Genomic DNA, 22,070 nt, shown 5'->3' with positions numbered 1-22,070 from the left:
TGAAAGCCATTGAGAAGATTTTCAGAAGCATAAGGAAAGAAGGCCTAAGTCTAGAGAAAGTAAGGAAAAAAGTGCAATCTTAACATTTGAACGGAAACTATCAGTAGAAATTTACGAATTTTTTTCCCTTCTTGAAAAAAACTTTTTTTCTCTGTCCTTGTAAAAGAACACTGAGTACTCCCAACCACCCAGATTACAGTTTCTAAATGCCATTTCCTACCAAACGCCCTGGAGAAATGGGTGAATCCAGATCTGCTGGGACTGGATTCCTCTCCAGCCCCTGAATCCACTGATTGACTTTAGGGATTCAAAAGTGTGACAATCGGACCTTAAGTGCCTCATGATGTGTTACAAAAGGAAGTGCACTGCTCCAGCTACAAAGTATTCTTGCCTCCACAGCTAACTACTGGTTTACAGGAAACAAGAGGGACAGAGGAGCAAGTTATCAGGCAAAGCTAGAATGAAGACACTGTATAGGATAAACCATCCAATTCCTACGAGTTAATGACAAGGTAAAGAGAGGAGGGAACAAACAGGTTAAAAACAAAGTCGTCATCAGTTAGAGATGTATAATGCGTATTTTACAGGTAAAATGACATGATGGCATTTTCTTTACAGTCTAGGGAAAAGAAAAAGATGAAATAAGGTTGGCAATTTTACTTACAAATGATTGAAACTGGAGGAGGGGTGCATGGAGTTCATTATATTCTTCTTTCTGTCAAGTGTTTTGTTTTGAATGAAAATTTTCGAAAAGGAAATGAATGCACATGGCCAAATCATGACACCACTCTGTTTTGCCTACAGGTGCCCATTTTCATCCCCATCTTGGTGACTCTCTTATCCGTGTTTTTGGTTTTGGCCCCAATCATCAGCCAACCTGCATGGGAGTATCTCTACTGTGTGTTATTTATGCTGAGCGGCCTTATATTTTATTTCCTTTTTGTCTACCATAAGTTTGGATGGGCTCAGAAAATCTCAAGTAAGTATCAACTGAGGGACTGCTTTGCTGTTAGTAAAAGTGAGACAGGCCCGACATCCTGTCGCCTCATCTTTCCTGATTCTACCAGGACCTTCTTATGACAGGGTCTTGCGCAGCTAACAAATTTCATCTCCTCTTTGGGAGGAGGCATGACCTGTTCTCCTCAGTGTGACACCTCTGGGGTCCACCCGTGGCCTCTTCCTTTGTTCCCATCAATTCCTGTAACAAGCAGGAAAAGGAAGCGCCGGGTCGTTTTCTTTTTTTCAAATGTAACATACACATAACATAAATCTTGACCACTTTTAAGTGTACGGGTCAGCAGTGACAATATTCACATTGTTGTGCATCCCATACCCGAGGCACTGCCTCCTTGTGCCTGATACCCAGACGTCATCTGGGAGTCTCAGCAGCATCCCAGAGACACCCAAAAAGCGAGAGCTGGGACGAGGGCCTGAGCCTTCCAACACCAAGGCCACGGCTCTCGCTTTTCACTCAGCAGTACCGATTCCTTGTGTATTTTAGGAAAGTTGTTTAAAAGTTGAGCTGCATTAGCCGTTTTCATTTTGAAAAAGCAAGCAGTGATGGCAGAGTCCATCAGAGGGCGCTGGAGCGCACCCAAGGGTGTGTCACAGTCTACGTGGCGCAGCCAGCTGCACGGAACTCCATTCACAAAAGCCTGCCAGGCTCCCGAGCCCCTCACCAGACCAACAGTGACCCACAGCCTGGCCTGGTCTCCCGCACCCTAAACATGAGCTCCCCGGAGGCAGGAACTGGGCTGTGTACAATTTAATCCTGGGTCTATACAGCAGCCACTTAGTATCTGAGTAAACGTGATGAAAAAATCTGCCTTCTTTCTCCTTCAGCTCGTCTCACCAGGGAAGTACAGTCATTCCTCAGGCACCCCTAGGTGGTTTTTTTTATTTAGATGCATACAACTTAGGGAGACATACAAGGTAGCGAAGAGCAAAAGCCAACTGGAAGCGGGGGAAGCTGGCCCTGAGACTCCATTTAGACTGAGCCGCCAGCGACGGGGATGCCTGCCTCCACTCCCTCTGCCTCTGTGTCCCCACCTGTGACACTGGTACCACCGCTCACCTGACAGGGGTGTTCTAAGAGACAGAGAATCTGTTTCACGTTCGTTAACAAAGGGACAGCAAAACCAAAGTATGGCTTTATTATTTCCCAAGGACTTTTCCCCTTTCTTGAAATAGCTCCCTCTACCCCTAACCTCTTTACGCTGATCTAAGCCCGAAGCTGAGAGGGGTTGCAGGGACACTACTATAGAAACGAAAGAAAAGGTATTTTACTACCTGAAAAATGGCCACTTTTTCCCATGCCTCTGAAAATGGACTTGCATTTATTTGATCACACGGACAGAGAATCTAGCTAGGATGACTTACAACCTAAAGGCCCGACATATGTCTTATTTCTCAGCTTTAGAATATTTAGCCAAGCTGTTCCCTACAGAAACTAAAAAGAAGTTAAAATTAAGGAGGTAAAAAGAATTAACAACCTGTATTTTAAACAAGATGCAGACTTAGTGACTTCAGACCAAACATTCAATCTTTGGTCAGTGGTAGTTAAACATACACATATAACTGAGTCATTCATATTTTTCCTGTAAATGTTTTGGTGGCAGTAAAATATTTAGTAGGTTCCTAATGCTTTAATGGGAAATAACTTATCTCCAAAGAACCACCGTAGCTCCCAGGATGGGTCTGCCCACCTCTGCCCACTTGTGTCCCCTGAGCACAGGCTCTGATAGGAGACATCACCAAGGGGTAGTAACAGTATCACTGCTCATTGATAAGCAAGGCGAAGCTAATTTTAAATTACGGTTTTCTGACTGCACTTCTTCCCTCCAGATCCTCTCACCATGCACCTTCAGATGCTGATGGAAGTCGTCCCCGCAGAGCAAGCTCCAGAGTAACAAAGCTCAGCCTCCTGTGGCCAAGTCTAAGCTGTGAAGAATTTATTTTTGTAAGCAATATTTGCGGTTGTTTCTTCCTGATGTTTTTCTTAAGAAAACAATGTACTCACATGTGTATAATACTGTTATTTTTAGCTATCCTTAGTTCCCTGGGTGGGTGTTTGCTGAAGTTAGCAGGTGAGGGTGTAACCCAGCAGCAGGCTGGTGGCCAGGGACGGGCTGAGTCAGAGCGGCCCCCACCACACGGTGACTCTTTAACGAGGGTCACATCACACCTACTTCAATAAAGGGAATTCTTTAAACTCAGTGATCAGAAAGGTGCGTATGTGTGTGTATATATACATACATATACATATATATATAAATATAAATATAAAATTGGTGGAACTTTTGCTTGGATTGATTGAAATAGATTTTTAAAATACTAAAATACAAACGCTTTACTGCCTACCCATATTTCACCTCGGTTGTATGTAGCAGGTCTGTCCCAGGCTGGATGTCAAGGCCCCCGGTGCAAAGCTGGCCGTCCGGAACCATCTGCAGCCTGTGCCCACAGGGGGCTCTGCATCACAGGTTCCCTGACAGCCTGTACTGGCATTTTGGTCAAACCAGAAAGTGTGGTGTATAAAATTCTATTTTGCATTGGGCACTCATGGATTTTCCTGACAAAATACGGTCTAAAAAGATGGAAAAAAGTAACATTTCTGTGAAAACACTGAAATTTTATTGATATACTGCAGAAGACATTCACATCAAAATTTACTAAGTATGTGAGCAATTTTAGAAGCATAGAGACGAAAGTACTTTTACCATGCATTTCAGAAATTTCCCCCAAACGTGCAATCAGTACATATTAATAGTAGAGAACAAAAATAGCGATTAGTAATTGTTTACATTTCACAAGCCAGTGTCCTATGTCTTACAAAATGTTATTCAGAACTTCAACTAACAGTAAATGTCTGAAAAAAGAAACTGACATTTAAACATGTACCCTCCTCCGCCCAATACTTTCATTTAGCTGTCAGTGAACCACACGAGAGAATCAGTATTATATCTTCTCTGAGAGCACACACATTTGTGCAGCTCTACTGCTTGCTATTATTGTGTGCTGTTTTACGAAAGAGACAATACAACCGAGCACACACTGCAGGTGGCCGACAATCTCAAGGAAAGCCAGTGCAGTTCAGGAGGCCTGGCCGCCGACCCAAAGCCCTTCCCGGTGGAAGCAAAGTAAACCGGATGAGGCCATTAAAAGAGTTTTGCAGAATCAGAACCTTTGCCAGCAAAGACACCAGAACTTCACACTTCCCAAAGAGCCTGCCCTATTTAGCCAAGAAAAAGGAAAATCACTCCCCGTACACTTCATGTGCCAATCGGACACCTGCCAGTCAACCCACGGGAGTCACGGCGGCAGCAAGGATGCACTCCGGGCAGCTGTCCAGGCTGGATGCCGCGTCCTCCCACCAGAGGGCAGCGGCCTGACCCCGCCCAGCAGCGCTCCGGGCCCCCGAGGCCAGGTGAGGCCCCACAAGGAGCTGAACGTCTTATTTTACAGATGAGGAAACTGACAGCCAGAGGGTGATCCACGCCTGCTCACGGGACATGACAGCGTGACGACAGAGTTTACCTCTCGTTTAATACCCGGGACATACCTGGTGGTTTGTACCTGGGACATACACAAACTTGGGCACCTGTGCTTTCTGATGTGTAAAAAGAAGAAAGATCTTGCGGGCAGTTCCAACAGCCTACCAATGCTCTTTCCCTCTTCTAGGCAAAGCCGCCAGACCCACGCTGCAGCAGTGCACAGGGTGTGAATTTCCCAATAGCTCGCCTGTCTAACTTTTCCAGTTACCATGAAGAGTCAGGCTCTGGGCATTCCCCCACTTAAGCGGCAACGACACTACACATTTCTTGATAACCTCGTGACCTTATTAAGGCACCGCAGCCTCATGCCAGGATGGCGTCATGAATGTTTTCAGGGCTCACCACAGCCAGGTATTCGGAGGGTTACCTCCAGGCACCCCACATGACCTTTTCAGTTTCCACTGGAGAGAAACCTGTGTCCTATCTGTCCAGGACTCTGCAGGTTCCGAGGGTTCTTCGGAAGCACTAGCTTTACCTCCAGAAAGCCCTGGGTCAGGCTGCTATTGCTGAGGCAACCCCATTCTCATCCTTGGACTATCTCTTCACAAGAAGTAAACTTACCCTGGGTAGCTATCAATATCTAAAGAACACTAGGAGAATTAGTACACAGACTGTTAACATTGAATCTCAACTAACTCATGGCTGAAAAGGTCTGTTAAGCAGTGTGGGGTATGAATTTTAAGAAATCTCAATTTATATGCACAAGAGCAGGTTTTAAGAATGTACCAAACACAGGTCTAAATGAAAAAAATGAAAAACGAACTCCAGATGGTACAGTTCATTACCCGAACGCCACGGCGGGCGTCACTCACAACCTGAGGGCTGAGGCGGGCTTCACACCAGAGGCGATGGCCAGGGCAGCCCCGCACTCGCTGTGTCTCTGCTTCCACCTTCCTTCCAGAGTCTCATCGTTGGCCCATTTTTCAATCGGTTAAGAATTTCTCACCGTTACTAATCCCAGTGCCACAAGGTGGCACTTAGTAATACTTGATCCCTGAAGTGACAAAAGGTCTGAACATGACTGCCTGTCTTCCCAGCTTTTGGTCACGAAGCATCATCCATTCCTGTTCAGAGCCCTCTGGCCGCTCTGCAGGATTTAATTCACATTCTCATTCACTCTCGCTTTCGTCTTCATCTGAATCTTTGTCACTGGTCTCAACCAACTCTACCACTTTGCAGGATGGGTTTTTAGAATTTACAGCTAAGAGAGATATTATTAAAAATATGTTACTAATTATAGATTAATTAGCAAGTCTCCCCCCCCCCCATTATTTTGGTCATCGCAGAAAAAGTCCCTTGGGTTCTAGCTCTATATTTTGTGACCTATTTTATATTTTCATTATTTTAAGCAAGAAACAAGCAGGTAAAATTTGCCTGCTTATGAATAAATTATTTTTCTAGGAGAAATATTTGTAAAAGTGTTATAAGGAGGTATGTTTATAACCAAGAGTTGATACTTCCTCAAAGCAGAACATTTAGCACCAAGATCAACCACGAGGAGAAAACTAATACCTAAGAGCTTTACATTAAGACCCATTTCCACAAAGGCCACATTCCTGAAGTCAGCTGAGTGACTGTGTCCACCCCCATGGTGCTCAGGACCTACGACTCTCCAAGGGATGGGTGCCCCCCGCTTACCCTGGAGAAGTGGCTATCCTCCTTATCCTCGTCACATTCTTCCCAGTGATCAAAATCAAAAGCCACGTTAGGATTCTGTTCAATATAACAGTTTACATTAAGTGAGAGAATAAAACATGCTCAGCGTGTTAAGCCCAAGCACAGCTGCTTTCAACTCACCCTCTGTCTGAGTAAGCCACACCAAGACTCCTTTTTCTCTTTCGGAAGAGTGATTATTGGTTCATCATTTTTCACTATGCATTTGCAATCATCTTTTATTATGTTGGCCTGCAGCTCCAAATCAGCCAAGTAAAATTTCTCTCCCACCCAGGCACTAGATTTACAAAAAGAAATGATGTCAGCCTTTTAAAATGTGAGAAATTATTTCTCTTTTACTTTATAAGCTATCCATAAACCCACCTGAAAACAACTCTATCTCTAAAGTATTTACATTTGTAATCTTTTACATTCCTTATGCTTATCTTCAATATGACCACATCCTCTTTTTGGAACCATTTTATTTGTGGGTGGAAGCTAGAAGAAAGGGAAGAGGGTTATACACTCATCTCTGTTTATTCGCTAGGCAAGGAAGGAAAGCAGACCCCAGCAATGGTGAGCATACCTTTTCAGAGGCTCTGTAGTTTTGTTAATGGAAGCATCTCCAGTGTTTTCAGGTAAAGTTTCTGTACAAAAAGTCAAATTTTCCTGTAGGTTATTTATATGTGACTCCGTAATATATGTATATATATGTACTTTTTTGCATTTTATGCAACTTTTAGTCGAGGAACTACTCACTAAGACTGTAAGAGTATAAACTTCATAGTAACCAAAGTATCCAATTCCAAAGAATAATTTAAAAAAATTAAAATGCAGATCACTGAGTATAACTAATAAAACAAATACCAGACTAAGAAAACAAATATTTGCCTTGTTAAATATTATGATTAAACAATTGGGAAAGTAAACTCTCTGAAAAGGAACGACATATAATTATTGGCCACAGGATACAAATGCGTCTCTGCTATCTTAACCTGCTAGGGCCCCACTAACGATGACTTCCAGAACAGTAGCCAGTACACAAGGAACCACTGCTGAACGTAACATTTCCTAAAACAGTGCAATTTAAATTCTCAGTCTGAAACATTTGAAGCTTCCAAAGACTTGAGCAAAAATGTTTATAAGCAGCTTTGTTAACAGTAGTCAAAAACTGAAAACAATCAACGTCTTGTAACAGGTGAACAGCTAAATAAACTGTAGTATATGCATATCACGGAATACAACTCTGCAATAAAAAAGTACCACTGCTACTTGCAATAATCTAGATGAATTTCACAGACATAAAGTTGAGTGAAAGAAGACACAAGAGTGTATACCATGTGCTTCCAATTCAGCAACACTGATGGTGACAGAAGTCAGAACAGGGGTTACTGGGCAGGGTTACAGACAGGGAGGGTGCGTAAGTAAGGGAGACCACTGGGGTTCTGGAAATGTTCAACAGCTTGATCTGGGTGTGGGTAATGAATGGTAATACACATAGGAAAAATTCTGACGAGCTGTACACTTAAGATCTGTGCACTTTTACTGGATGAGCATTATACTTCAAATAACAAAAAAGAAAAAAGTTACCAAAAAAATTGGAAGCCATACTGTCAAGAATAGAAAGTTAGGTAATATCAGTATATGTCACCTTCTAATTCATCTAAAAGTAGAAAGCCTAAACATTAGAAAATTTCCAAGCGTTAATGATTTTAAGTTAACCGTCTTTTACATAACCAACCGTGTGCTGGGCTTTCTGAGTGTGTCTGGGAGTCAGCACCTCTCCCTGAGCCCTTGTCCTCTCGCTGTGTGCTCTGCAGACAAGCAGCTTCTTCTGTGGAAGAAGGCATCCTGGGTAGAAGAGGCAGAGGTTAACTGTGAGACGAGGAGACAGGCAAAATCTGGCTCCCTACAGGGACTTCCCGGCAAGAAGAGGGAGGCAGGCCAGCAACACACGTAGGAGGTGAAGTATACCTCCTACCACAAGTCAGACCCGCACAGAGCTTACGGCTCATTTACGGATGACGGGCAGGTCAGCCAGCTCTGGGCACTACTGCGCCCCTGGCAACAGGTGCAGAGTAGCTGATCGACACACACATATCATCCGATAAAGGCAGGAACTCATTTACCGAAATAAAATTCTTTTCAAATCACTTAGAGGACAGTATGCACTGCTCCCCACTTCAAAGAGGATAACACAAGCCATCTCCTTTCCTCTCCTGCCCTAGCTTCCCAGAGACACCCTCTTACCAGTCTGGATCTACTGCTAGAAACATTCTTTGCATGAAAAGGTAAATACTGCCATCTGTATCCTTCTATCTAAAACACACACACAGACACACATGCAAGTTTAAACACATGGGAACCTACTACATTCATTTTTCAACCCCTTATTTTATTGTACTTAATAAATGGAGATTATTCCATATCAGTATATAGAGGGCTATCTCATTCTTGTAAAACTTTTTAATTGTGCTTTTCTTTTGGTTGTTTGAACAGGTAACCGCATGCATGTGGTTCAATATTTTAAAATAAATAGAAAGGTCTACACAGTGAAAAATCTACCTCTCACCTCTGTTCCCCAGCCACCAATTTCCTTCCTCATGGGTGACAATGTAATTCATTTTTTGTGCATCCTTTTTGAGATAATTCAAGCCTAAAGGAGCAAACCTATCGAACGTATGTGTACACACACACACACACACACACACACACACACACACACACACACACACCTGTGGTCAGGGAGTGTGCGTGTGTGTCTCCAAGGGGACGACTGACGGACACCCATGAAGCCTGTGGCGCGGAGGGCAGTGTCCCATGTTCCAGCCACCCAGGCAGGGACCCCTCCTCAAAGCTGTGCAGCCCCAGACGCTCTGCTGCCCACCCTCTTCCGCCACCACGGCTCTGATCTCCCCTCGGCCCTCATCTCCTGGGGTCCTGTTCCCTCCACCTCTCACACTTACACAAGTTCTGACTCTCCTCCGACACCAGCAAACCAGAGCCTCCCCAGCCGCCTTCCCGAGCTCCAGGCTTACACCTTCACTAGCCTGAAACTCGTGTCCAAACCCACTCAGTACCTCCTCCTCTCCGAGCTGGCTGCTCTCAGTCATGAGGGCTCAGAATTATACAATCACACGGCCCTGTGTCTGCCAGCCACTCAGCCCTACGGCTTCCAGGCCTTCAAGCCCGCAGACTCTGTCCTCCTTCCCAGTCCGCTGTAAGAGTGACGCCGTCCTCCTCGTCTCTGACCCAGACAGGCATCACAGCCCCCCGACCATCTCCCCAAGTGGAGTCCCTTCTTGGAGGCGGGCTCCCCCCGCAGATCTCCAGGCCTCTGCACGCCCCTCTACCTGTGATTATCACCAAGGTGCGCGGCACTCCTGTGCAACCACAGAATCACGTGTGCAAAGGGACTGAGCAGAGTGCTTTGTGCGGAGCTGGGGCTCAGCAGTCGTTGCGGTGTTTCCTATAAGCGATCAATCTGTCCTGATTAAATCGACTGAACTGCAGTCGCGTCTTCATTTTTAAAAGACTATCTTAAAAGTAAGCATGGACAGCAACAGTCAGCTCTACCCACCACCAGAGCCTCCCATCAAGCCTCTTAGATAGCCTCAACCACCAGAGGGCAGACAACAGAAGCAAGAAAAACTACAATCCTGCAGCCTGTGGACCAAAAACCACAGTTACAGAAAGACAGAGAAGATGAAAAGGCAGAGGGCTATGTACCAGATGAAGGAACAAGAAAAAACCCCAGAAAAACAACTAAATGAAGTGGAGATAGGCAACCTTCCAGAAAAAGAATTCAGAATAATGATAGTGAAGATGATCCAGGACCTCGGAATAAGAATGGAGGCAAAGATTGAGAAGATGCAAGAAATGATTAACAAAGACCTAGAAGAATTAAAGAACAAACAAACAGAGATGACCAATACAATAACTGAAATGAAAACTACACTAGAAGGAATCAATAGCAGAATAACTGAGGCAGAAGAACGGATAAGTGACCTGGAAGACAGAATGGTGGAATTCACTGCTGCGGAACAGACTAAAGAAAAAAGAATAAAAAGAAATGAAGACAGCCTAAGAGACCTCTGGGACAACATTAAACGCAACAACATTCGCATTATAGGGGTCCCAGAAGGAGAAGAGAGAGAGAAAGGACCAGAGAAAATATTTGAAGAGATTATAATCGAAAACTTCCCTAACATGGGAAAGGAAATAGCCACCCAAGTCCAGGAAGCGCAGAGAGTCCCATACAGAATAAACCCAAGGAGAAACACGCCGAGACACATAGTAATCAAAGTGGCAAAAATTAAAGACAAAGAAAAATTATTGAAAGCAGCAAGGGAAAAACGACAAATAACATACAAGGGAACCCCCATAAGGTTAACAGCTGATTTCTCAGCAGAAACTCTGCAAGCCAGAAGGGAGTGGCATGAAATACTTAAAGTGATGAAAGGGAAGAACCTACAACCAAGATTACTCTACCCAGCAAGGATCTCATTTAGATTTGATGGAGAAATCAAAAGCTTTACAGACAAGCAAAAGCTAAGAGAATTCAGCACCACCAAACCAGCTCTACAACAAATGCTAAAGGAACTTCTCTAAGTGGGAAACACAAGAGAAGAAAAGGACCTACAAAAACAAACCCAAAACAATTAAGAAAATGGTCATAGGAACATACATATCGATAATTACCTTAAACGTGAATGGATTAAATGCCCCAACCAAAAGACATAGACTGGCTGAATGGATACAAAAACAAGACCCATATATATGCTGTCTACAAGAGACCCACTTCAGACCTAGGGACACATACAGACTGAAAGTGAGGGGATGGAAAAAGATATTCCATGCAAATGGAAATCAAAAGAAAGCTGGAGTAGCTATACTCATATCAGATAAAATAGACTTTAAAATAAAGAATGTTACAAGAGACAAGGAAGGACACTACATAATGATCCAGGGATCAATCCAAGAAGAAGATATAACAATTATAAATATATATGCACCCAACATAGGAGCACCTCAATACATAAGGCAACTGCTAACAGCTATAAAAGAGGAAATCGACAGTAACACAATAATAGTGGGGGACTTTAACACCTCACTTACGCCAATGGACAGATCATCCAAAATGAAAATAAATAAGGAAACAGAAGCTTTAAATGACACAATAGACCAGATAGATTTAATTGATATATATAGGACATTCCATCCAAAAACGGCAGATTACACGTTCTTCTCAAGTGCACACGGAACATTCTCCAGGATAGATCACATCTTGGGTCACAAATCAAGCCTCAGTAAATTTAAGAAAATTGAAATCATATCAAGCATCTTTTCTGACCACAACGCTATGAGATTAGAAATGAATTACAGGGAAAAAAACGTAAAAAAGACAAACACATGGAGGCTAAACAATACGTTACTAAATAACCAAGAGATCACTGAAGAAATCAAACAGGAAATAAAAAAATACCTAGAGACAAATGACAATGAAAACACGACGACCCAAAACCTATGGGATGCAGCAAAAGCGGTTCTAAGAGGGAAGTTTATAGCTATACAAGCCTACCTAAAGAAACAAGAAAAATCTCAAGTAAACAATCTAACTTTACACCTAAAGAAACTAGAGAAAGAAGAACAAACAAAACCCAAAGTTAGCAGAAGGAAAGAAATCATAAAGATCAGAGCAGAAATAAATGAAATAGAAACAAAGAAAACAATAGCAAAGATCAATAAAACTAAAAGTTGGTTCTTTGAGAAGATAAACAAAATTGATAAGCCATTAGCCAGACTCATCAAGAAAAAGAGGGAGAGGACTCAAATCAATAAAATCAGAAATGAAAAAGGAGAAGTTACAACAGACACCGCAGAAATACAAAACATCCTAAGAGACTACTACAAGCAACTTTATGCCAATAAAATGGACAACCTGGAAGAAATGGACAAATTCTTAGAAAGGTATAACCTTCCAAGACTGAACCAGGAAGAAACAGAAAATATCAACAGACCAATCACAAGTAATGAAATTGAAACTGTGATTAAAAATCTTCCAACAAACAAAAGTCCAGGACCAGATGGCTTCACAGGTGAATTCTATCAAACATTTAGAGAAGAGCTAACACCCATCCTTCTCAAACTCTTCCAAAAAATTGCAGAGGAAGGAACTCTCCCAAACTCATTCTATGAGGCCACCATCACCCTGATACCAAAACCAGACAAAGACACTACAAAAAAAGAAAATTACAGACCAATATCACTGATGAATATAGATGCAAAAATCCTCAACAAAATACTAGCAAACAGAATCCAACAACACATTAAAAGGATCATACACCACGATCAAGTGGGATTTATCCCAGGGATGCAAGGATTCTTCAATATACGCAAATCAATCAATGTGATACACCATATTAACAAATTGAAGAAGAAAAACCATATGATCATCTCAATAGATGCAGAAAAAGCTTTTGACAAAATTCAACACCCATTTATGATAAAAACTCTCCAGAAAGTGGGCATAGAGGGAACCTACCTCAACATAATAAAGGCCATATATGACAAACCCACAGCAAACATCATTCTCAATGGTGAAAAACTGAAAGCATTTCCTCTAAGATCAGGAACGAGACAAGGATGTCCACTCTCACCACTATTATTCAACATAGTTCTGGAAGTCCTAGCCACGGCAATCAGAGAAGAAAAAGAAATAAAAGGAATACAAATTGGAAAAGAAGAAGTAAAACTGTCACTGTTTGCGGATGACATGATACTATACATAGAGAATCCTAAAACTGCCACCAGAAAACTGCTAGAGCTAATTAATGAATATGGTAAAGTTGCAGGTTACAAAATTAATGCACAGAAATCTCTTGCATTCCTATACACTAATGATGAAAAATCTGAAAGAGAAATTATGGAAACACTCCCATTTACCATTGCAACAAAAAGAATAAAATACCTAGGAATAAACCTACCTAGGGAGACAAAAGACCTGTATGCAGAAAACTATAAGGCACTGATGAAAGAAATTAAAGATGATACCAACAGATGGAGAGATATACCATGTTCTTGGATTGGAAGAATCAACATTGTGAAAATGAGTATACTACCCAAAGCAATCTACAGATTCAATGCAATCCCTATCAAATTACCAATGGCATTTTTTACGGAGCTAGAACAAATCATCTTAAAATTTGTATGGAGACACAAAAGACCCCGAATAGCCAAAGCAGTCTTGAGGCAAAAAAATGGAGCTGGAGGAATCAGACTCCCTGACTTCAGACTATACTACAAAGCTACAGTAATCAAGACAATATGGTACTGGCACAAAAACAGAAACATAGATCAATGGAACAAGATCGAAAGCCCAGAGATTAACCCACGCACCTATGGTCAACTAATCTATGACAAAGGAGGCAAAGATATACAATGGAGAAAAGACAGTCTCTTCAATAAGTGGTGCTGGGAAAACTGGACAGCCACATGTAAAAGAATGAAATTAGAATACTCCCTAACACCATACACAAAAATAAACTCAAAATGGATTAGAGACCTAAATATAAGACTGGACACTATAAAACTCTTAGAGGAAAACATAGGAAGAACACTCTTTGACATCAATCACAGCAAGATCTTTTTCGATCCACCTCCTAGAGTAATGGAAATAAAAACAAAAATAAACAAGTGGGACCTAATGAAACTTCAAAGCTTTTGCACAGCAAAGGAAACCATAAACAAGACGAAAAGACAACCCTCAGAATGGGAGAAAATATTTGCAAATGAATCAACGGACAAAGGATTAATCTCCAAAATATATAAACAGCTCATTCAGCTCAATATCAAAGAAACAAACACCCCAATCCAAAAATGGGCAGAAGACCTAAATAGACATTTCTCCAAAGAAGACATACAGACGGCCACGAAGCACATGAAAAGATGCTCAACATCACTAATTATTAGAGAAATGCAAATCAAAACTACAATGAGGTATCACCTCACTCCTGTTAGAATGGGCATCATCAGAAAATCTACAAACAACAAATGCTGGAGAGGGTGTGGAGAAAAGGGAACCCTCTTGCACTGTTGGTGGGAATGTAAATTGATACAGCCACTATGGAGAACAATATGGAGGTTCCTTAAAAAACTAAAAATAGAATTACCATATGACCCAGCAATCCCACTACTGGGCATATACCCAGAGAAAACCGTAATTCAAAAAGACACGTGCACCCGAATGTTCATTGCAGCACTATTTACAATAGCCAGGTCATGGAAGCAACCTAAATGCCCATCAACAGACGAATGGATAAAGAAGTTGTGGTACATATATACGATGGAATATTATTCAGCCATAAAAAGGAACGAAATTGAGTCATTTGTTGAGAAGTGGATGGATCTAGAGACTGTCATACAGAGTGAAGTAAGTCAGAAAGAGAAAAACAAATATCGTATGTTAATGCATGTATGTGGAACGTAGAAAAATGGTACAGATGAGCCAGTTTGCAGGGCAGAAGTTGAGACACAGATGTAGAGAATGGACATATGGACACCAAGGGGGGAAAACTGTGATGAGGTGGGGATGGTGATGTGCTGAATTGGGCGATTGGGATTGACATGTATACATTGATGTGTATAAAACTGATGCCTAATAAGAACCTGCAGTATAAAAAAACAAACAAAACAACTAATACTAAACTTTCATTGGGTTATTTGTATGGAAATATGTTAATATAAATGTTTCAGACATTACATGAAATTTCTAAAAATCTTATATTTGTATTTGTATGGAAATATGTATGGAAATATGTTAATATAAATGTTTCAGACAGTACATGAAATTTCTAAAAATCTTATATTTGTATTTGTATGGAAATATGTATGGAAATATGTTAATATAAATGTTTCAGACAGTACATGAAATTTCTAAAAATCTTATATTTGTATTTGTATGGAAATATGTATGGAGATATGTTAATATAAATGTTTCAGACATTACATGAAATTTCTAAAAATCTTATATTTGTATTTGTATGGAAATATGTATGGAAATATGTTAATATAAATGTTTCAGACATTACATGAAATTTCTAAAAATCTTATATTTGTATTTGTATGGAAATATGTATGGAAATATGTTAATATAAATGTTTCAGACATTACATGAAATTTCTAAAAATCTTATATTTGTATTTGTATGGAAATATGTATGGAAATATGTTAATATAAATGTTTCAGACATTACATGAAATTTCTAAAAATCTTATATTTGTATTTGTATGGAAATATGTATGGAAATATGTTAATATAAATGTTTCAGACATTACATGAAATTTCTAAAAATCTTATATTTGTATTTGTATGGAAATATGTATGGAAATATGTTAATATAAATGTTTCAGACATTACAGGAAACGTCTAAAAATCTTATATGTTCTGGTATAATGTTATAAGTAATAATCCTAGTTATTACTTTAAAATGTATATCTCAGAAATAAAAAAAAAAAAAAAAAAAAAAAAAAAAAAAGTAAGCATGGAGCAATTTTTGTTTCCTGAAAGTGTGTAGAAAACAAAACATATCCTAATTCCACAGGTACCCAATTTTATTAAGATAGAAAACTCTACACACTTAAGGCTATTTTAATCTCTGCCATGTTCTTTGAAATTCTCCTACTCTCAGCAGTAATTCAGGAACCCTTCAAGGTCTCCAGGGGTCACAGCATTAAATCCACTGGTCAGTTCTCAGTCCTCATTTCATTTGGCCTCGCAGCACCTGGCAGCTCATGGCTCCCTGCTCTGCGAAAGCCTTCCCTCACCTGTGGTCCTGGATGCCCTCCCCACCCCCCCAGCTCCAGGCTGCTGCTCAGGCTCCTCCCCCATGTCCCCACTGCCCGCCACCCAACATTACAGTCCCGGTGCTCAGTCCCTCGCGGCCTCATCCAGCATCCCGGCTCTCAATCCCAGGATCTGCCGACCAGGCCCCCTGAGACCACACGCCCACTACAGTTACATTCAGAAACCCGCTGCTCCTCACCACCTCCACAAAACCACCCTAGTCTGAGCCGCTGTCATCCTGACCTGAACTCTGGGCACAGACTTTGTCCCCCGCTCCAGTCTGTTCTCAACACAGTAGCCCAGAATGTTCTGATTAAGCCATTCCTCTGCTCAAAACTCTCTCATGGTTCCACCTCCTCCTCCTCCGAGCCCACCCTTGCAGTGGCCACAGGGTCCAACAAGATCTGACCTTCACACCTAGATTCTCCCCTTGTTTGCTGCTCTGGTCACTGCACCTTCCTCTCTGTTCCTGGAACCAAGGAATAACCAAGCCTTCCCTCTGCCCACATGGGGCTACACCTTGGTATCTGCCTGGGTCAGGCCTCACCTCTTGGGTCTTTGCTCACCATCTCAGACCCCAAACTACCCTGTCTTCCCTTCTGTGTTAATCTGCTCCATCTCACATACCACCACATTATCCACTATGTATTTCTGTAACCTGTTTATCGTTTGTCTCCACTGAAATGTGAGCTGGCCCTTCATCTGTTTTGTTCACTACTGTATCCCCAGTAGACAATCAATAAATATTTGCTGAATAAATGAACAAATTTTTAAATTTCAACTTTACCTATTGGCAACTTCAGTTAAAAGTATTTATGGGGGCTTCCCTGGTGGTGCAGTGGTTGAGAATCTGCCCGCCAATGCGGGGGACACGGGTTCAAGCCCTGGTTTGGGAGGATCCCACATGCCGCAGAGCAACTAGGCCCGTGAGCCACAACTACTGAGCCTGTGCGTCTGGAGCCTGTGCTCCGCAACAAGAGAGGCCGCGATAATGAGAGGCCCGCGCACCGCGATGAAGAGTGGCCCCCACTTGCCGCAACTAGAGAAAGCCCTCGCACAGAAACGAAGACCCAACACAACATAAATAAATAAATTAATTAAAAAAAAAGTATTTATGTATTAATTAGGTCAACTGAAACAAAGTTAGACTGAACAAAATATTTCAGCATCCAAAACACACACAGAGCAAAATCGCGGATTAGGGAGCTCCAAGTTCCCATTTCCCCATAGACACACTGAAAGAACCACCAGAAGCTGTCTGAACCACCTTCCTGTTCCCCCACCCCCCCACCCCCAAAACCAGAGAGGGCAGAGCAGACTTCGTGTGTGAAGCCATCTGGGGGATACCTGAGGGACTATAATGCAAGATGCTCACCTCTGTTTCACGGAACTCAGAACACAGCCAGGAAAGCTGTGGGCACTGCTCAGAAAACGCCACTACAGACCCATGGACACCCAAGGCAAGGTATGACGCAAGGAGACACACAACAGACCATCGAAGGCCTGGAGAAGCTAGGGGGAGACTCACTGGAAATTAGGACATTCAAAAGGGGACTGAGAAAGCCATGTGCAGCCGAGGCAAGATGCACGCTCAGAAAAGTCCTGAGAGGACCCTAAGCTTTCACTTCAGGCTGATTTCTAGCCAAGGACGTGGAGAAAACAGGAACCTTGTACACTGCTGGTGGGAACATAACACACAGCTGTTGTGGAAACAGTTTGGCAGTTCAAAAAATTAAACGTGGAATTGCCGTATGATCCAGAAATTCCAAAAGAGCTGAAAGCAGGAATTTAAACAGATATTTGTCCACCAATGTTCACAGCAGCACTATTCACAACAGCCAAATATCCACTACAGATGAATGGATAAACAAAATGCAGTATATCCATACAATGGAGTATTTTTCAGCCTTAAAAGGACAGAAATCCTGATACCTGCTACAACATGGATGAACCTTGAAAACATTATGCTAAGTGAAATAAGCCAGACACAGAAGGACATATATTGTATGATTCCATTTATATGTGGTACCCAGAACAGGTAAATTAATGGAAACAGAAAGCAGAACGGAGGTTCCCAGGGGCCGAGGGAATGGGAGAATGGGCATTACGGTTTAATGGGTACAGAGTTTCGGTTGGGATGATGAAAACTTCTGGAGACTGTGGTGACAGTTACACAACAATGTGAACGTACTTACTGCCACTGAATTGTATACTTAAAAAACAGTTACTGTGATAGATTTTACATGTATTTTACTACACTTTGAAAAAACAAATAAAAATGAGAAATTCTGTTATGTATTATATTTTAACACAATTTTAAAAAAATGCAATTTAAGAAATTACCGTTCACTTTGCTGGCTGTGGTAACAGCACTTCAGTCAAGTTTTTTGAAGGCTTTTGTTGCCCCACATCGTTGCCAACACTTGGTGTTTCCTTTCTCTCATTGCTTGTGGCTATGAAGCGGTATTGCTCCATTGTGGCTTTAATTTACATTTCCCTGATGAGTCATGAGTCTGAGCACCTTTTTGTACATTAATTATTGGACAATTAATGAATTGGACATTGTGAAGTGTCTGTTCAAATCTTTTGCCCCGTTTTCTACTAGGTGTCTGCTATTTCTTCCTGACCGAAAGGAGCTCTTAATGCGAGTCCTTCGGTGGATGCACATGCTGGGTCCATCCTCCCCTCTGGGGGTGGCCAGTGTACTTTCTCAGAGACTTCCACAGCCTCTCATATCCTGCTTGTGGATGTGAAAACTGGTACAACCAATTTGGAAAACTGTTGAGCAGTAGTCTAATTATGACTCAACAATTCCATGCCATTCGTAAGAAATGGAATACATTTGTAAGTGCACCAAAGCACATGTAGGAGAATGTTTAAAGTGCCACTTGAAGTGGCCCAGAACTGGAAATTTCTCCCTTCGACAGAATGCGTAAATAAATTATATTCATACAATGGAATATGACGCAGCCATGAGAATCTATAGGTTTACAGCTGCATGCACAACATGGATGAATTTCACAAATAATGCTGAGTTAAAGAAGCCAGATATGAAAGAGACACATTGCATGATTCCATTCAAAGTATGAACAAGGGAAGAGCCACCCATGCCATTTTGTGTCTTGAAAGCAGCTGCCCTTGGGGAGGGAGCAGGAGGTGTCTCTGAGTCATGCCCTGTTTCTGATCTGGGGCTGGTTTCTGTGCTCAGAAAATCCGCCAAGCCACACTCATGACACGTGTTCTTTTCTGTATGCGTGCTGTCAATAAAAAGCTAACAAAAATTCATTCTGTAAGAGATACAGATGAAATATATTTGGAATTTGTTTTATAATAGTCAAACAAAAACAAAAATGTGGGCTGGGGTTTGGATAAAATAAGACTCCCCAAATACTGGTAATTATTGAAGCTGAGTGATGGGAACGTAGAGACCCATTAAACTATTCTACTTTCAGAGAAAATGTCCCTAACGCTTGTGAGTTACACCGCCACAAGACAGCTCTTCCAAAAGGAGACAAAAATCCACTTACGGGGTCTGGCTCACGCTTTCTTCAAAAGTTGGCACTTTAGCACCTTTGTATAATTTTTTCAGCTGTTCTACATGCTCTGAGTTATCAATGCCCATTCCCGTTGACAAAATTTCAGCTCGAACATTATAATCAATGACAGAAGTTTTCAAGTTTGAAAGTTTTGTAATGTGCACCTTGAATGAAAGAAAAAATACGTTTGCAGGAATTACACTTAGAACTTTAGATGAGCCACAAACACCCGCACCGTGGCCTCCTGATCTCACTGTGCAATGCCTGATGCACCAGGGCATGTGCCACCACAAGGGCCTCCTCGTTGGAATCTTCCAGAACCCAGCCCCGTACTGGAGAAATATGATCAGCTGTGGGGCTGGGGCCAAGATCAAGTCCTGAGGTAAAATCCCAGACAAGACCCGTCTGTGATGCTGTAACCACACGCACAGTTCTTAGATCTTTCTGATTCTCCCTCCTGTGCTTTCACCTCTCCTAACAAGAAGGCTCCGGGTCTTCAGATGCCCAGCAAGGGCCCACACCAAGGCCCTAAACCCTGCGTCCTGGCCAGTTTCCTCCACTTGTTTTTTTCTGCAACCAAAACATTCTCATCCATTTCAGTTTACACAAAATTAAATAAAGCATGAAAATCTGCAATTGTCTGATTCCTGTTGGTGGGAGGTATGGCCCCAGGACTTTCACTGGGCTCGGAGTAGACCAGGCTGGCGCTGGCTGGGGCGCCTCCCCAGGGAGCGCGGGAATAGGAATGCACTCCCGTGGAGCGACAGCAGAAGAGCCCTTCTCCACTCAGCCTGGGGAGCGAGCTGGTGCTGGCGGGGGGAGAAGGCGGCAGGTGTGGGCTCTGCCTCCCCTCCAGCGTGCCACGAACACTGCTACACTTTGGAGCTGCGGAAGCCTGTTTGCCAGGTGGGTTTTCTTTTTTTTGGCTTCATTCTCTTAGCTATAGTTTAAAAAATCCTTGCTCAATAAAGTTTCCATTTTTTTCTCTGATGAAAAACCACCACAATATTGACTGTTATGACATCGACTAAGACCCCCCAGACCTCTTCATTTACCTGCACTGGTAGTCTCCACCTTCCCTTCTAAAAATCATACTCTCCTCTTACTCTTAAATCTTATACCCAAACTCTTCTTTTCCATGTTAAGGCTTTTTCACTCTTATAAAAATAACTTTCAACAAAACAGTTTTTATGAACTGAATTCCTTTAAATCGTATAAATAATCATAATAATTAAGATTTAACTCTAACAGAGCAAAACTCTGAATTGAAAAGTAGAGTTCCCAGGGTGTCAGCAGAGCGGGGATGGTGCTGGCCTCAGCAGGGACGGGCTGCGGCCCCGAGTCACATGTCCTGGCCTCATGCTCAGTCCCGCCCACCCCCACAGGGTAGGAGTCTGCTCACGGATGGAATTCCAGTGCCTCGTACAGGTCCTAGCACCCAGTAGGTGCTCAGTAAATATCTGGTGAATGGACGAGGTAGGAACCGTGAACATAATAAAATCTGTCTTGGAAAAGCCTGAGAACCGGAATCCTCCACATTACTGACCACTCTAAGATCACTTACAGCTACGCCAGCGCACAGCCGTGCTTCTGCAGGGCGGTTCCTGTCCCAGGGCTTCCCACCTGTGCGGGCAGCGGATCCTGTCCAGGGCTTCCCACCCGTGCGGGCAGCGGATCCTGTCCAGGGCTTCCCACCCGTGCGGGCAGCGGACTGTGAAATCAGATACCAGTGCACAGCCGCCACTTGGAAGAGAATTATAAATGGCAGAGACTGTCGCGTGTGCTAACAATAGTTTCATAAAGTTTCTGTCTCAGTTGTATGTGTGAGTGTGTGTGATTTATACACACACACACACACACACACACACACACCTGTGAGCGCTGGGTTACAATGTAAAAGGTCCCCTTAAACCAAAAAACCCATGACCACATTCATGACCCAAATAACATGGAAAAAGCTCTCCTTTACACAGAGCCTTTATCAAATAAGCCTCCGTTTATGTGAGGCAAATAGTTACTCAGGCAACAGGTTAGAATAATTTGGATAATTTTAGGGGCCCATTCAAACACACGTTTCTTTTCAAGAAAACTGCATACTTACCATTGGATCAATCCAAACTGTATTTCCTAAAGCCAACATCACTTTTGCATCATGCAATTTCCCATTAATTTTATGATGAATGTACCTAGTAACCTGAAAAAAACCCAAAACACTTAAGTAATTTATCTGAAGCTTTAAGAAAATACTTTATTCTGTATGTGCTCTATAGTTTTCCAAGAAGCTTTTCCATGCCTTTCATTCGAGCCTCACAACCACCCCACGAGGCAGGTTATGGAGGCCATCACACCCCTTCACCGACAAGGGTAACCGTCAGTGGAGACGAATGAGGACAGGTGCAAAGGTGAGTCCCGAGCACTGGGTGTTCCAGCTGCTCCAGAGGACGAGGTCACACACTGGGGCTGCCCAGCAGCAGGGACACTGGGG

At 42.4% G+C, this 22,070-nt stretch overlaps 2 protein-coding genes across 8 annotated transcripts in view; one reads left to right on the top strand and one right to left on the bottom strand.

The window, feature by feature from the left end:
• Positions 1-3,222, top strand: part of SLC7A9 (solute carrier family 7 member 9) — a 43,852-nt gene extending 40,630 nt beyond the window's left edge. For all 5 annotated transcript variants that reach the window (XM_007165063.3, XM_057533900.1, XM_057533899.1 and 2 more), the window contains 2 exons: positions 805-979; positions 2,845-3,222. In XM_007165063.3, coding sequence (XP_007165125.1) covers positions 805-979; positions 2,845-2,909 — 240 coding nt within the window. In that variant the 3' untranslated portion in view covers positions 2,910-3,222. The remainder of the gene's footprint in view (positions 1-804; positions 980-2,844) is intronic.
• A 402-nt stretch (positions 3,223-3,624) lies between these two features.
• Positions 3,625-22,070, bottom strand: part of TDRD12 (tudor domain containing 12) — a 103,928-nt gene continuing 85,482 nt past the window's right edge. For 2 of the 3 annotated variants that reach the window (XM_007165056.2, XM_007165057.2), the window contains 8 exons: positions 21,687-21,779; positions 19,577-19,749; positions 7,948-8,057; positions 6,793-6,853; positions 6,591-6,704; positions 6,351-6,504; positions 6,192-6,266; positions 3,625-5,754 (listed from right to left, as the gene is read on the bottom strand). In XM_007165056.2, the coding sequence (XP_007165118.2) occupies positions 5,749-5,754; positions 6,192-6,266; positions 6,351-6,504; positions 6,591-6,704; positions 6,793-6,853; positions 7,948-8,057; positions 19,577-19,749; positions 21,687-21,779 (786 nt within the window). In that variant the 3' untranslated portion in view covers positions 3,625-5,748. Of the gene's footprint in view, positions 5,755-6,187; positions 6,267-6,350; positions 6,505-6,590; positions 6,705-6,792; positions 6,854-7,947; positions 8,058-19,576; positions 19,750-21,686; positions 21,780-22,070 lie in introns of all 3 variants that reach the window. The other variant, XM_028165356.2, reaches the window with a different exon arrangement.

This window comes from Balaenoptera acutorostrata, chromosome 19 (assembly GCF_949987535.1).
Source record: "Balaenoptera acutorostrata chromosome 19, mBalAcu1.1, whole genome shotgun sequence".
In the NCBI taxonomy this organism is placed as follows: Eukaryota; Metazoa; Chordata; class Mammalia; order Artiodactyla; family Balaenopteridae; genus Balaenoptera; species Balaenoptera acutorostrata.
Note: the sequence above shows the minus strand (reverse complement) of the source record. Positions and strands in the feature narration are given on the sequence as shown.